Below are 16,830 nucleotides of genomic sequence, written 5' to 3'. Positions count from 1 at the left end.
TCTTAAGACCTGGGATATCTTTTTACACTTCCACTATAGGGACAACTTAACAGATGCTGAGAACGGGAACATTCAGCTGCAAGCACAACGCGCCTTTACCACCCGGCGGCAAATATCTGAAGAAACGGAAAGTGCTGACAACCGAGAGTCTTCCGAGGTATGAAGAGCCTCCTGGTTCTCATTGACAGGCACATTATAGCAATACATGAAAGTACATGTGGCTTATTCTGTTCATTTTAGAACTGGGAAATTATAAGAGAAGATGAAGTCTCCATGTATAGCAATCAGGCCTTCCCATCGCCTCCACCATCAAGTAACTTGGAGGTTCAGACTCATCTTGCAGAAGAATTGCATGCCAGGCTCACTATTTGTGGAAATTCAGCCACCAGCCAGCCAGTATCCAGCTCAGTAAGATGCCCTTAGACTTTGTTATGGCTTCAGGATTTTATATTATATATACTATACCATTCAACAACTTTTACATAAAATTTTGTCTTAAATGGCATGTAACAATATGTTAGGGGCCTTGAGACTTTACAGCATGGTCATTTCCAGCATTTCCACGGACCAGAGTCATGAGTCTAAATGCTCGTTATGTCAGGGCCCTCTAGCCAAAAGCACCAGGAATACTGTAACTGAACACATTGGCTTTAGTACTTGTTTGAGCAAGGGAGAACATACCCCATAGGTGTCTTGGTGATGGGCTAGTACAAAAGACCCACGTTAGGTGATTTTGAGCAGGGTTTTAGGGAGCAGGACTCTGCTCTGTGTTAGATGCTGTCAGGAAGTGGGAGTAATTGTGTATTTGTATATCTCTAAATCTAATCTATAGTAAGGCTAAAAGTTATGACGAGCAAAGAAGAGCAGTCACTTACATTTGCCAGATAGGGAAATACTTGGTATTTTGTGGCGTGGACAATGTTTACATTTTGTCTTTTTTCAGACATAATTGTAGAATAGTCTTGATTTTGTCTTGATTTTATCTATGAGTATCAGGCCACTTCCTGGATATCAGGGGCTGCTTTTCTCTCTCTCAGTTATAATGAAGTTTGAATGTTAGATCACAGATGTCACCAACACATATGTGATCATTTGTAACACTTGTCTTGTTATGATTAAAAATCGAGATAGTATTGAGGTATATAAGATAAAAAATTAAATCTTCTAACTTACCTCTTACGTATGTTCCATCCATCATTATTAATATTGTCTTAAGACATTTTCTATATATTCATAAATATGCATGCACGCATTTGCATATAATTTTTTAACCTGACATCATGTTAAAGAGATAAGTTATGTTTTTCACTTGTCATATCTTGGACCCTGGATTATCTCAGTGAATACTGTAGATGTACTACTTTTAAAACCAACAAAAATGCTGTGCACAGTGGCTCATAGCTATAATCCTAGCACCCTGGGAGACCCAAAGGAGAGGGTCACTTGAGCTCAGGAGTTCAAAACCAGCCTGAACAAGAGCAAGACTCCATGTCTACTAAAACAAAAATAAATAAAGAAAGAAAAACTAGCTGGGTGTTGTGAGAGGCACCTGTAGTCCCAGCTACTCAAGAGGCTGAGGCAAGAGCATTGCTTGAGCCCAGGAGTTTGAGGTTGCTGTGAGCTAGGCTGGTGCCATAGCACTCTGTCTCCAAAAAAAGAAAAAATAAATAAAACCAACAAAAATAATCATCAAACTCTGGCATATTTCATAGTACAAAGAACCCTTAAGATATTTCACCAGTCTCCAACTGATAGACTTGAGTGTTCACAGCTATTTGTTACTATTGTACATATAAATAGCCTAACAGTGGATATTCTGATTTATTTATACATGCACTATAAATTTGGCATCCTTAAATAACAAAACTAAGATACTTCAGATAGTGACAACAGCATATAAAGATTTAAGGAAAGAAAAAAATTGGGATTTTCAGGAAATAAATGATCTGGAATGCCAGCAGGTAGGTTGTGAGGTGGGAAGTAGCAGAAGAGGTCAGAAGAGGCAGGTCATGGAGCTCGAGAAGCATGGTGCTCTGTGTGCAAGGGCTTCAGCTCCACAAGGGCAGGGCTAGATGTGCAAGCATGGTGCTCTGTGTGCGAGGGCTTCAGCTCCACAAGGGCAGGGCTAGATGTGCATGTAGGACGCGCTGTAGCTGCAGCGCTTGGGCTGGAGAGTGGACATACGTAGGGAGATGAGACGTGAAGCAGGGAAACCTGTTATGCTGCCATAATAATCGAGGTGGCAAATAATGAAAGCTTGAAATTAAAGGAAAAAAAACCCCAAACTCGAACTAAAGTGGAGAGGGGGTATATTTGAGAATTAGTAAAGAAACAGACTGATTAGGATGTGGGCGCTGCCCACTAAAATGAGGAATAGCAGAAAAGGAACAGGTTTGAGTGGGTGTGGATGGGGAAAAACCAAATCCAGTTTTGGACACGCTGAGGCATCTGCTAGGCATCCCAGAGCAAGTGTCCGGGAGGCAGTTCAGCACTGAGGAAGCGGCAGGGGCTGACTGTGAGGAGGCCTCAGCGCTCTGCCTGCAGTCCCCACGGTGACATCCTCGCCAGCCTTCTCCCTCCTGCCCCACCGCACTCACCCTCACTACCTGCCACTCAGAGACAAATCAGAGATCTAAAGGTGTTACCATTCTGTTGTGTTTTTTTTTTTTTTACAAGAATCATTCCAGCAGAAGAGGCAGCTTACAAGCCTATACTTTTGAGGAACAACCTACACTTCCTGTGGTGAGTTTAATCCTCTGTCCTCGGTCATCAATAAAAATACAAAACTCCGCATCTTTTTTGATTTTTGAAGACTAAATGTGACTGTTTGACTGCCTTCCAGGAAACCAATACAGCACAGAATCTCTAGGTTCCTGGCAGTGAGGTGGGGGGAGGGGACGCAGAGCAGGATCTTTAAAGATAAACCTCAAACAACTGTCTCTCATATCAAGAAAGCAAAGCCTCTGAATGCTGGTGACGGGCTCGCTGGTTGAAGCACTGTGCTGGCTGGAGGTGATGTACTGTGTGCCCCACACGTTTGGGGACGATAATGGCCAGCTGTCCCTGCTCTGCACATGGCACGTAGCAGCCACCTTTGTACATCTGTGGCGTCAAACAACCTTTTCTGCCCTGGATGTGAAGCGTACACTGGCATCGGCAGGCCTGGCAGCCAGGTTACACTTTATCAGTCCCCTACCTCTCTCTTTCCTCCCTTCTCACATTCACCCTTCTACTGGGACCTTCTGTTCCCTGCTCAGTGGTTTCTGAGCCACAGGTTGGACCTTAAGAACTTCATGTCTAGACTGTTGACTCCCTGTGGTCTCCCAGCCTTCATCCTCTTCCTAACTCAAGTCTCATGACTCTGAGTTTGTCTCTCCTTTATGGAGCCCCCACTTGTTATCTCCTCATCTACCGCCGCCTGCTGCCTTCATCCCTGTCTGTGCCTTTTCTTCCTGAAAAGCTGATCCCAGGTCCTAATTCCCTCCCTCTTCTGAGCCTGTGCACATTCTATTTCCCTACTTGGAATGGCCGCCTCACTCTTTCCACCAACCATTTGTAATTTTGTTTTTTGTTTTTTTTTTTTGAGACGGAGCCTCAAGCTATCCCCCTGGGTAGAGTGCCATGGGCATCACGCCCACAGCAACCTCCAACTCCTGGGCTCAAGCGAGTCTCCTGCCTCAGCCTCCCAAGTAGCTGGGACTACAGGCACCCGCCACAATGCCTGGCTATTTTTTTGGTTGCAGCCATCATTGTTGTTTGGCGGGCCCGGGCTGGGGATTCGAACCCGCCACCTTAGGTGTACGTGGCTGGCGCCTTAGCTGCTTGAGCCACAGGCGCCGAGCCCATTTGTAATTTTGAATGACAGCCTGCATAGTAGTTTTGAAAAGCAGAGTACGTTTTTGTTTTTAGACAAATTTCAGCATAGAAGTACAGAGGCTCCAAGATCCTCGGCCTGAGGGTGGTTCGTCTGTCTAAAAAGATGCCCCACACTCAGAGGGGGACACCGATCCTGTGCTGAGAAAGGAGGGATGCCCACATGTGCAATCCACTGGTCTGGTCAATATTTATCATCAGCAGAGGGCAGATGTCATTGAGAAACTCTATTCACCAGCCAGGTGTCATTTGTTTGGCCTCCTACATCAGTCTGGGGCGGGGGAGGGGGGGGTCACTTATTATCACCTGTCCAGCCTCTTCCATTAGACCTGAGCCTGCCCCAGTAAAGTTCCTCAGTATTTTCCCCACTGTACCTTAGAATGTCCTCCATACAGTGAAAATGTTGAATTTCTTCTATTTACCAGAAAAGCTGTTTCCATGTATTTTTTTCTCAGTACGTTGGTTGGGGGATGGGGGGGGGTTAGAGCTTTCTTGAAGTATAATTTACCAGAAAACCCACCCATTTTTGAATGTACAATTAAAGAGTTTTTGCAAATGTATATAATTGTGCAAATATCACCATGATTGAGTTTACGAACACTCTGTCACCCCTAAGAGTTCCCTCAATCCCTGTGCCTACTGTCAGCCCCGAGCAACCACTCTCCTGCTCCCTGTTGCTATAGTTTTACCTTTTCTTAAAATTTCATATAAACAGAATGGTTTAACAAGCTGTGGTATATATACCATGGAATACTATTCAGCCATTAAAAAAATGGAGACTTTACAGCTTTTGTATTAACCTGGATGGAAGTGGAACACATTATTCTTAGTAAGGCATCACAAGAGTGGAGAAGAATGAATCCTGTGTACTCAATTTTGATATGAGGGCAATTAATGACACGGTAGGGGTGGGGGAAGGGGAGAGCAGAGAGAGAAAGAAGGAGGGAGGGGTGGGAGAAAGGAAGAGCAGAGAGAGGGAAGGAGGGAGGGGGTAAGGTCTTGGTATGTGCCACAGCTTTTAGGGGCAAGACACAATTGTAAGAGGGACTTGACCTAACAAATAAAATCAGCGTAACCTGGTTTCTTGTACCCTCAATGAATCCCCAACAATTTAAAAAAAAAAAAAACTTTAAAAAATTTTCATATAAACGGAATCATAAGTATGCCATCTTATGTCTGGCCTCTTACACTTTGCGTGACGTTTTTCAGAGAGATCCACATTGTTGCCTGTCTCCCCAGTTCACAGCATTTCATAGCATAGATATTTATGTATCTATTACATTTCATAGTTATTTACCAACTGATGAACACTTTTAAAACTGGGCAGCTTTTAATTTTATCATTTTGCAGTCTAACAGCTCATCATAACGGTCAGCAGAGTACTCACAGCACAGCGTTTAGTGAAGAGACTGCAGGTGGTGGTTTTTATGTTGTAAAGTCATTTCAGGGACCCGAGCCAAACCTCAAAGAATTAATGTGGTTCAAAGTGACAAAAGAAGGACCTGATCTAGGACTATTTTATGTAAACCTGAAAGTAACCAGACCTCTCTTTGTTCACTTTAACAGACTATGATAAAGAGCATCTCTTAGACTTTAGAGCAGTGGTTCTCAACCTGTGGGTCACAGCCCCTTTTTAACAATGAAAATACATCACGGCATTAGGAAGGTTGAGAACCACTGCTTTAGAGAAACATGGCAGAGGTGACTTTAGACTCTGCACGTAAGTGTGATTTCTGTATTTCATTTACCTGCACTCGAATCTCAGCTTCATTCCTTACAAACACTGTATCTTAGGAAATTACTTCAACTTTTTCAAGCTTCGATTTACTCATCTGTAAAATGGGCCAGTGTTGGCAGTTATCTCATGCTCATCAAAATCTGTGTGGCGATCAATTGACATGACCTATATTAAAATACCTAGTGTGTAGTTGTTATTGTTAACATGTTTTATTAGCGATGTTATCAGTGCCATCATTGTTGTCTGTTCTACTTTTTCCCAATTGAAACACTATGTACTGGGCCAGGCTCAGTGGCTCATGTCTGGCTCATGTCTGGCTCAGTGGCTATGCAGTGGCTCATGTCTGTAATCCTAGCACTTTAGGAGGCCAAGGCAGGTGGATTGCCTGAGCTCCCAGGTTTGAGACCAGCCTAAACAAGAGCAATACCCCCTTCTCTAAAAATATCTGAGCATTGTGGCAGTGCCTGTAGTCTTAGCTATTTGGGAGGCTGAGGCAAGAGAATCTCTTAAGTCCAAGAGTTTGAGGTTGCTGTGAGCTATGAGGCTATAGCACTCTACCAAGGGTGAAAGTGAGACTCTGTCTCAAAAAAAAAAAAAGAAAGAAAGAAAGAAAGAAACACCGTATACCTTACTTTGTGTACAATTGAAATATTATGTAAATGTGATTCATTTTACCAAATTGGAAAGGTATCATTTACCCATTTTTCCATTGTACTAAATGGTATTAGTTCAAACTAAAATAAAATATCATTCATTTTAAAGAGAGCTAATTGTGAAGCAGAAATATGAACCCTTTTAAAATGATTCTAATTAATACTGAAGTCTCCTGTTATTCTTCACTTTAGCTTTTGCCTACTTCATCTGGATTACCACCAGGTTGGGAAGAAAAACAAGATGAAAGAGGAAGATCATACTATGTAGATCACAATTCCAGAACTACTACTTGGGCAAAACCCATTGTACAGGTACCCTGTAATCTCTCTCTGTTAACTTATTTTCTTAGAGGATTTAAATGGTCAGATTTCCATGTAAACTATTACATCATTCTGTAGTATATGCTGGATACTTCTAGCATCTTCTGATTATTTTCTGACATTTATGCTAAGTGTCCACCATTTCCTCTAGTATATAAGAATTACTGCTAATTATATAAGTTATTACATAAGTCCAAGGGGGAACAAAAGGACAGTCTTTGGGTGGTTTCATAATTTTTGGAATGGTTAAGATCACATTATTTTGCTAAAAAATAATCTTCATGATTGATATCTATTAAATGTGTGATGATGACCCGACAGTATATGGGGCCGGTGCCCTACTCCTTCGAGCCACAGGCGCTGCCCAGTGAGCGCCTTTCATAATACTTCCTCGTAACAAGTGTTTGGCAAAATACTTACCACCACTTCTTTTCAGAAACTTTTTAACACTAAAAAGTACAGAGAAGAACATAGCAAATATATATGTATATTTTTCACACCCAGAATTTACCATCATTAACAAGTCATCATATTCATTTCTAAAAAGAGCCTTACAGATGAAGCTAAATTCCTTTTAGCCAAGCTCTTGGCCCAGTTCTTCCAAGGGAAACACCATCTTGAGTTTGTTATGGATTCTTCTAGCCTATTTTATATACTTAAATAGAGAGTCAAACAAAGCAAAATACTGTTTATGTCCATGAGTTTCAAATTTGGCATAGATACCATGCCCTGTAAATCTTAAATCTTTTTTTGCCCAGCATTGTTTTAAAGCCCTACCTGTGACATTATAGATGTAGTGTATTTTGCAGTTTTTGGCAGAGGCTGGGTTTGAACCCACCACCTCCGGCATATGGGGCCAGCACCCTACTCCTTTGAGCCACAGGCACCACCTTGTAGTGTATTTCTTTTAACTTCTAATATTCCATCATGTGAATATATTACCTTTCAGTTATCCATTTCTCTTTGAATGTTTGCCATTCATTTTGTCTACCCAGCATTTGAGTCTACTTCTAGGTGTGAGGAACTCTCCGTTTTATGAGTCTCGGCAGAGCAAAGACAGCTTCCTCCCACAGGCACTATTGTTCCCCTGCAGTGAGGGCTTCAGCCTGTAGATCTATCATCTGCCCTCACAGGCAGCCACAACCGACTGTTAACTACCATCTGACCGCTTGAGAGGCCGCTGAGAAATTATATATTATTGTAAAAATAAAGTCTGACAAAATACTTTATTAGGAAAAAGTTAATACAATGTTAGGGAAAAATTAATATGTCATAACTACATTTGAAAATGAGCCTCACATGTTTAGGGCCTATTTATAAAGGTGTATTCTGAGTGCAGGTTAAGTAACCTTTTTAACACAGCTATTTATGAGTTCTCTATTAAATATTACAACACAATTTAATGTGCTAGGCCACAGTGGAGACCAGTCAGCTGCCATCAAGCCAGACTTCTTCTTCAGGCCCTCAACCACAGGTCCCCACAAGTGATTCAGCACAGCAGGTGACCCAGCCGTCTGAAATTGAACAAGGATTCCTTCCGAAGGGCTGGGAAGTCCGGCATGCACCAAATGGGAGGCCTTTCTTTATCGACCACAACACCAAAACCACCACCTGGGTAACTTAAGTACTCTTGAGTTGAAATTATAACAATAATAATAATCTCGTGTATAGTTATTATAATCTTTAAGTATGCATTAGTATACATTAGTGTAACCTGTGTGTCCTGGTATTCATTAAAAGAGGTATGTTGAATTCTTTCTTTTTTTTTTTTTTTTTTTTTAAACAGAGTCTCAAGCTGCCGCCCTGGTTAGAATGCTATGACATCACAGCTTTTAGCAACCTCAAACTCTTGGGCTTAAGCGATTCTCTTGCCTTAGCCTCCCAAGTAGCTGGGACTATAGGTGCCCACCAGAATGCCCAACTATTTTTTGTTGCAGTTGTCATTGTTGTTTAGCTGGTACAGGCCGGGCTCGAACCTGCCAGCTTCGGTGTACATGGCTGGTGCTATAACCACTGTGCTATGGGTGCCACGCCAGTATGTTGAATTCTTAATATTTTTTGTATTCAGTATGCTTATGTCTCCTTTTAATATTGTTTTGGGGCCAGGTATGGTGGCTCACACCTGTGATTCTAGCACTTTGGGAAGCAAAGGCAGAAGGATTGCTTGAGCCTAGGAGTTTGAGACCAACCTGGGCAATAGCAAGACCCCATCTCTACAAAAAAAGAAAAAGAAAAATGAAGCTTATCCAGGCATGGTGGTGAGCCCCTGTAGTCTCAGTTAGTTAGGAGGAGGCTGAGGCAAGAGTATTACTTGAACTCCGGAGTTTGAGGTTATAGTGAGTTATAATGATGCCACTGCACTCTAGCCTGGGGAACAGAGCAAGACCCTGTCTCTCCCTATTTTCATATATACATACATAGTTTTGGATTGGTCTAGATCATCAGCCAGAAATGCTGAGGATAATATGTAGTACTTATCCTTTACCATTATATGGTATTAACAGTTCCAAAGGGCTTTTGAATCTGCATCTCATTTATAAGTCCTTACTAGAAAGAATAATTGTTTCTAAGACAAGGCTTAATGTCTTAAAAGTTGTTTAATAGTAAGTTCACCACTAATAGAAAAATTATGCAAAGTTAGCAGCAGATAAACTTTAATTGTTAAAAAGGCTAATAAAATGAAACTTTTTAGTTTAAATGAAACTAAAATTGTTTAATAATTTAACAAAATATTATTAAAGTAATATATGTAAATGAAACCAAACAAATTGAATTTTGTTCTCTATTATAACAATCTGAATTGAGTTGTATAACCTTTTGGAGCTTACCTTCCTATCTTTCAAAACATTAATAAATCAACACTGGGCATAGTGGTTCACACCTATAATCTTAGCACGTGGGAGGCCTAAGCAACATAGTGAGACCCTGTCTCTACTAAAAATAAAAAAAATTAGCCATGTGTAGTGGTGCACACCTGTAGGTCCAGCTGCTTGGGAGGCTGAGGCAGGAAGGTTACTTGAGCCCAGGAGTTTGAGGTTGCTGTGAGCTATGATCATGTCACTGCCCTCATGCCTAGGTAACAAAGCGAGACCCTACTTCCAGAAAAAAAAAAAAAAATGTATGTATATAAATCAATGCTTAAATATATAGGTGTCAAAAAAGCATGCTTAGAGTCTTAGAAATACATGTAGTTCAATTTAATGTTCCATTCTTTCACCGGTTTATATGTAGAGAAAATCCCTATGTAGTGACAGAATTCCTGAAGAGTGGGGCAAAATAACTCTGAATGGTTCCTGTGAGAGAGATGATCAGTTAGTAGTTCTCTGTGAGAACTGATTTTTATTCCTTTTAATACAACAGCCTGAAAGTTACAGATTTTAGAAGGGGAAATTATGTCACAGATTAAGGAAATAAAGCACAAATGGACTTTTGTAAGAGAACATTTTAAATATGCATTGGCCTTAGAAAATATGGTAAAACACTGGCCTTTATTATTTTAAAATTGATGTGTGTATATTGTGTGCTTTTTTTTTTTTTATTTACTCCACCAAAACAGGAAGATCCAAGACTGAAAATTCCAGCTCATCTGAGAGGAAAGACATCGCTTGACTCTTCCACTGACCTAGGGCCTTTACCTGTAAGTTTATAGACCTGCTCCCAGTCTAACGAGGATAAGACATCTTCTGTTTTGAGATATAGCAGTTCTTTAACAACTGTTATCAATATTATCATTAAAATTGTTGATGCCTTCCACTAAAAATGAAATATGTACTAATTAAATTAACCACATAACCATTACTATTTTTTCTATCAATACATCTAAAACCCTCTCTTAAAATAATTGAAATGCATTCTTCATTATAGCCAGGATGGGAAGAGAGAACACACACAGATGGGAGAATCTTCTACATAAATCACAGTATGTACAGTATGATTTTTCATTACATTTTTTGTAATACTGAATTTTGTGCATAAGAAAGAACATGTTTTTTCTCCTTCTCTTTAGATATAAAAAGAACCCAATGGGAAGATCCTCGGTTGCAGAATGTAGCAATAACTGGACCAGTAAGTCTCTGTTGTCCGTGCACTCTGATGGGATTGTCCTTTCACCTGTCTCTTCAAGAGCAAATGGTCAAGGGTATAACTATTCAGGCACTGCAAGAAAAGCACATTTGCCATTCTGTCCTCTCCCCACCACCTCTAGTCCAAGACTGCTATTTGAAAAGATTTCATAAAGTCATTAATTATCCTTAATCTACACAATGGCCTTAAGAGACCTGTGTATCCAGATCGTCAAAATGCTGAGGTAATGGGCTGCTGAACTCAGTTGGCACTGCTATTGTCTGAAAAAGAATGTTGACAGTCCTCGACAGGTCAGAGAGCAGTCAAGAGGGTATCAGGATGAGGAGGCGGCAGCGCCCTTTCAACTCTCGGTTCATGTCTTGAACTTTTAGGTAGAAACCATTGTTAAGTGCCCAGTGTATAAAGACACACCACATTCAAGTATAAACATTACCTTGTATGATGATCACTCTTGAGTTAGATTAATGATAGAATTGTTATCCTCTTTCTATAGCTGATTTTTCCTTTTTTATTCAGATTTTGTTTCTAATTCACAAAAATAAGTAAAATTGAAGATGGAGATTTTTTAGATTACTTTATGGTAGTTCCGTGTGTAGTCTTTTAAAATAATGGATAAAAAAGGCAACTTTCCTCAAAGTTCAAGGAAAAAGTACACTTTTCAAATTGTTCCTTCAATGGAGAAATCACTTTGAAAGTCTTGTTAGAAATGGAAATTTTTGTCTCTAATATTTCTCTACTTGGAAGAAATTTTCTGTTTCTGGCATGTTGCATTTTAAGAATCCTGCATGATGAAAATTACAGCCATAGAGAGTGCTGCATACAATTTTATCTTAAACAGAGTAATTAAACACTTTAAATTTTTATATTTGTTTTTCTTATAATTAAACTTTGTCTGAATATTCTTTTTTAATGCCCTTAACTTGTGTTCATAAAATACCCCAAGGGGAACTTTTAAAATTGTTCCGGAGTGGAAAAAACCTAAACCCTCTTTATTTTTCCAAAATTTTCAACTAAAGGCTGTACCCTACTCCAGGGATTACAAAAGAAAGTATGAGTTCTTCCGGAGAAAGCTGAAGAAGCAGGTTAGTGGTATTTATGATAAGTACTTAGGAATGATCATTATATAGGCTGAAAGTAATGGGAAATGCTTATGGAAAGTTAATAGAACATTTGTTCTGTATTTGTAACAACTTGGAGTAAATAGTTTCTCACAGGGAAAGGATACTTATTTTTTTTGAGTAGCTGTTATACCTCATTAGAGACCATAAAATATTTTATAATATAGAAAAATAGTATTAAAAGTTTGCTTTAAAGAGCTCTAACCTGGTGTTTCCTTGTGGGGTTCATGGGGCTTGGTCTTCATAGGATCTAAGCAAGAATAGCTTGGGAGATTATCTTCTGGCCTCGTCTTTGATTGTTTTGGCAGACTCTTTGGATTCCTTTACTACTTTGACTTGTTTTCCAGTGTTAGTCATTCATTCTTTACAGCTTCAAAAATATCTCTGCATAATTGAAAAATATAACTAGGAGTGGAACAGTTGTCTTGCTACGTCTCCTTGTGTTGATCAGTTATATTCACTACACTTTTTTCCATCACCACAAATTCAGTATGTTTAGAACTAAATTCAACATCCATCCATCTATTTCTTTTCTGTTGGTGCCGACCATTTTTAATGCCTTTCTAATGTGCTTATCCTTTCTCCCTTTCCCTGCAGTTTAGGGATACTACCACTAGGTGGCTATATTGGGTTACACTTTCTTGCATTGTAAGCCAGAAGCTTGCTTTTCCAAAGATTCAAGATGGTGCGGCTGCTACCACAGATTTTTCATCCAAAATTTTAACCAAAATGAAATATGATAATTTAGTGTAAATAGTCTATGTCCTCATACAGTCCCTAAGTACTAGCAACCTTTTAAATTCATTTTGAGGGATTTAATATTCCTCTGGGAATTTGTTTTCTACTTCTAGCTTTGGTATTTTAAATCTTTGTTCATTTATTGTTTTGGTAGAGGTTTTCATTCTTACAGAAAATATGCTGGTAGAATAGAAGCCCTAGCTTCTTCATTTGCCACTGTGAGTGCTTGAAATACATCACGATACCTAATTGTTTACATCTTCTAGGTAGCAGGAGATAGGAGACAGGCCACAGAATAAATAATAATAATAATGATGAAAGTAATTATACTTACTGATTTCTCAGTATATAACAGGCATTACTCTTAGCAGTTTACATGTGCAATTCATTTAATTTCTACAATAAACTTTACAGAAGGGACTATTAGCACAGTGTACAGGTGAAGAAACTGAGGCACAGATGATAAGGTAACATGATTGAATCCCATGGTTATTAAGTAGAAAAGCCAAGTGGTCCAATTCCAGATTCCATGCTCTTAAAAACATGCATACCATATGAGTGATTAAGAGAAAAACTTTCTAAAGAACTTACTCAGAACACAGCAAAGGTACATAAAGGGATAAACATATAAAAAAAAGAAAGGTTAAGAGACACAAAGTCATTGCAGGAGGAGAGAATCATGATCATGAAGAGGAGGCTGAGAATCTGGATCCTCAGATTAACAAAAAGTTCCAAGCAGGATTGCAAAAATAAACTCTAATCTAAATACATTACAGCACAAAAAAGCAGAACACTGAAATTAAAATTGATAAAAACCAATAGGCCAGGAGCGGTGGTTCACGCCTATAATCCTAGCATTCTGGGAGGCTGAGGGAGGCGGATTGCTTGAGCTCAGGAGTTCAAGATCAGCCTGAGAAAAAGCAAGACCCCTTCCCTACTAAAATTAGAAAAACTAGCCAGGCATTGCAGTGGGCGCCTATAGTCCCAGCTACCAGGGAGGCTGAGGCAAGAGAGTAACTTGAGCCCAAGAGTTTAAGGTGCTGTGAGCTATGATACTACAGCACTCTACTGAGGGTGACAAAGTGAGACTCTGTCTCAAAAATAAATAAACCAATGTTTGAAAGCCTCGAGCTGACCTTTTATTGATTTTATTTATTTATTTGAGTAGGGTGCTATGGCATCATGAGCTTACAGTAACCTCAAACTCTTGGGCTCAAGTGACCCTCTTGCCTTAGCCTCCCAAGTAGCTAGGACTACAGTTGTCTACCACCATGCCCAGCTAGGTTGTTTTTTTTTTTTTTTTTTTTTTTCTATTTTTGGTAGAGACAGGGTCTTGTTCTTGCTCATGCTGCTTTTAAACTTCTGGGCTCAGGCAATAATCCTCCTGCCTCAGCCTCCCAAAGTGCTAGGATTATAGGCTATAGACTATAGGTGTAAGCCACCATGCCCAGGTTTTTTTGTTTGTTTTTAAGAAACAGCATCTCACCCTCTAGTCCAGGCTAGAATGTAGTGGTGTGGAAGCACTTTAACATATCATCGCACTGTCTTGAAACTACTCCATGCAGGTAGATATTACTATCCCTATTTTATAGATTAGGAAATTAAGCCTTAACAAAAGAGAAGTAACTGGCCCAAAGTCTCACACTTAGTGAAGGGTGGAGTCAGGACTTGCACACAGCCTGATTCCAGAATCCACCAGCTCTCCTCTGCTGCTCCTTTCCAATGTTAAGTCTCCTCCTGGGAGCCTTCTCTTCTTCCATTACCATTGCTGCTTCCCAGGTAGGATGTCTCCTCTCACACGGGCTATTTCAGGGTCTTTCCCTGACCAGTGTGCCTCTTGTCCCAACTCTTGAAGACCACCCTTTCCTCCCATACCATCAGTTTCTGAGAACTCAAACCGCTCAGAAGCACTCTCCCCAGTCTTGCCATTCCGTCGGCCTCTCCGGCCCCACACTACTTCTTCTTTCACTGTGGGCCCTGCTTTTCCTCCCTTTCTTCTTTTCCTCCTTTTGCTTGTAGCTGTTAAATCTCTCAGACTCCCCCACATGCCGTTCCTCAGTCCTTCCCTCCCCAATGGACCAAGTCTCTCCAATGGTCTCTTCACAGTTAATAGCTCAATCTTTGACGTCCCCCGTAGAACACTGTTTATATCTCTGTTAGCAATTATCCTACTCTTTTAAGTCTCAGTTTCTCACATACACACCAGATTATAAACTTCTTGAAACAGCAGCCACATCTTAGGCCCCGTTTTATCCCCTCTTTTCCCCCATCCCTGGCCCTACCACAGTATCTACCCAGCAAAGGGCCTGGCTCAGAGGAGGTCTTTGATAAATGCTTACCTGCTCTGGCTGCCTAGTCTCCAGTCTAAAATTGCTTTTCTCTAAGCTACTGATTTTTTTTTTCCTAACCTTTCTTTCTTTTTTTTTTTTTTTTTTTTTTTTTTTTTTTTTTTTGAGACAGAGCCTCAAGCTGTCCCCCTGGGTACAGTGCTGTGGCATTACAGCTCACAGCAACCTCCAACTCCTGGGCTCAAGCGAGTCTCCTGCCTCAGCCTCCCAAGTAGCTGGGACCACAGGTGCCCGCCACAGCGCCCGGCTATTTTTTGGTTGCAGCTGTCATTGTTGTTTGGCGCGTCCGGGCTGGATTCGAACCTGCCACCTTAGGTGTACGTGGCTGGTGCCTTAGCCGGTTGAGCTATAGGCACAGAGCCTTTTCCTAACCTTTCTTTCAAACTTTATTCCCAGGCCTCTTCAGCTTAAGTAGCTGCAAAGAATGAGTTATGTATAAGCAAAAACTGAAAAGAGCTGCAATGTCCAAGGAGCTTGGGGTTAAAAATATTAGAGATCTAGATTTTATTAGATCTAGAAACAAAAAGACTTTTAAAAAGCAGTCATAATATAAAATAGCAGCTCCCAGGAACTTCAAGTTTCATCTTCAGACGTTGACTGAATTCAGTTTGCCTCATTCTTGGAAGCCTCATCAAAATTCTCCACAGGATCTGGAACTTCATCCTCATCAACCTCTCCCGTAGCAAGTGGTGCTCTTCCGTCCACAGACTGTGTAGGCAGAGCTTCAGCTGCCTCCTCCAGCTAGTCAGCCTGTCTGCACCCAGCTGGTTTAAGGTGCCGGGTAGCATTTCTGTCAGCTGCTTGGTCTCGGCATGGCCTGTAATGGTGAAAATGTTTGCTGCCAGAGATGCCTGAACTTTAGGGTTGTTAAAGTGCGTTACTGCTCCTTGGTTTGTAAACATACTCACCTCTTCAATATCAGAGGTATTGTCTACCCCTGACTGCTTTAAGGAGAACTGAAGTTTTTTATCATCTGCTGTCGCTGTTCTCTGAACCACCTTCTTCTTTCTGTGAGCAGTTCCTTTCCCGCCACTGCGCGCTTGTGCCTGCAGTGTGGTGAGTTTCTCTTGGTTCCTGGTAGGTTCTTTCATCTTGTCGGAGCGTAAAGGGGCCCACACGGCGGACGAGGGTTGGTGCTCAGGGGTCTCAGGTAGACCACGAAGCTTCCCATTTTTATGGCATAAGCAGCGGAGGAAACTGCTTACATCATGCTTACATCGCATACATAAGCTGCTTCCATCATTGTTCATTTAGAGCTTTCCATTTTCCCCAGATACATTGAGAGTGAAATTGATTTTTTTTTTCCCTTAGAGCTGGCCTCTTTTCCCTTTTCTGAAGTGACAGAATGTTGTTTTCTCTACTAGTTTCCACTTGAAAACTGTACATGAAATACTCAGGAATAAAATATTCCAGTTTGTTTTTTTTTAAATAAAATTCACACTAAGATCTGCCTAAGGCATAATTACCTACACTTGTCACATAAATGAAGGCCACACAGAAGACGAGCGAGGCAACATAGCTCATTAATGAAAAGCAAAGACCTAGGAGTAAAGGCTTTCTTAACTTCTGTCTTCTTCAGTTTCTTCATCTATAAAATGGAGACAATAGTCCTTGCTTCTTTAGAGATTGTTATAAGGCTAAATGAGTTGATTCCCCACCCTCGGGGAATGCTGCCAGGCAGTCTGTAAATGTTAGCATCTATTAGAGAGTGAGGCAGGACAGACTCCGAGGAGGGAAGGTGGAAGCAGGTGAAACCCCTGACAGGCAAGACAATGGCTAGACTATAAATCACAGAACGGTGTTCCCTGGAACTTAAAATGGAAAGGACTTCTAATGAAATGCCATCATGTGGGCAGTATCATCACCAGCAATAGCTTCTTCAGATCTAAAAATCAAAAGTCGGCTCGGCGCCCGTGGCTCAAGTGGCTAAGGCACCAGCCACATACACCTAAGGTGGC

At 40.7% G+C, this 16,830-nt stretch overlaps 1 protein-coding gene across 1 annotated transcript in view; it reads left to right on the top strand.

The window, feature by feature from the left end:
- Nucleotides 1-16,830, top strand: part of NEDD4 (neural precursor cell expressed, developmentally down-regulated 4, E3 ubiquitin protein ligase) — a 75,657-nt gene that overhangs the window by 47,379 nt on the left and 11,448 nt on the right. Inside the window, exons 6-15 of the mRNA XM_012801790.2 lie at nt 40-157; nt 241-408; nt 2,677-2,742; nt 6,457-6,576; nt 7,997-8,200; nt 10,142-10,222; nt 10,450-10,504; nt 10,592-10,650; nt 11,685-11,750; nt 15,891-15,928. Of these exons, the coding sequence (XP_012657244.1) occupies nt 40-157; nt 241-408; nt 2,677-2,742; nt 6,457-6,576; nt 7,997-8,200; nt 10,142-10,222; nt 10,450-10,504; nt 10,592-10,650; nt 11,685-11,750; nt 15,891-15,928 (975 nt within the window). The remainder of the gene's footprint in view (nt 1-39; nt 158-240; nt 409-2,676; nt 2,743-6,456; nt 6,577-7,996; nt 8,201-10,141; nt 10,223-10,449; nt 10,505-10,591; nt 10,651-11,684; nt 11,751-15,890; nt 15,929-16,830) is intronic.

This window comes from Otolemur garnettii, unplaced genomic scaffold (genome assembly GCF_000181295.1).
Source record: "Otolemur garnettii isolate 467f Iridium unplaced genomic scaffold, OtoGar3 scaffold00011, whole genome shotgun sequence".
NCBI lineage: Eukaryota > Metazoa > Chordata > Mammalia > Primates > Galagidae > Otolemur > Otolemur garnettii.
This window is presented reverse-complemented; position numbering and strand designations above follow the sequence as displayed.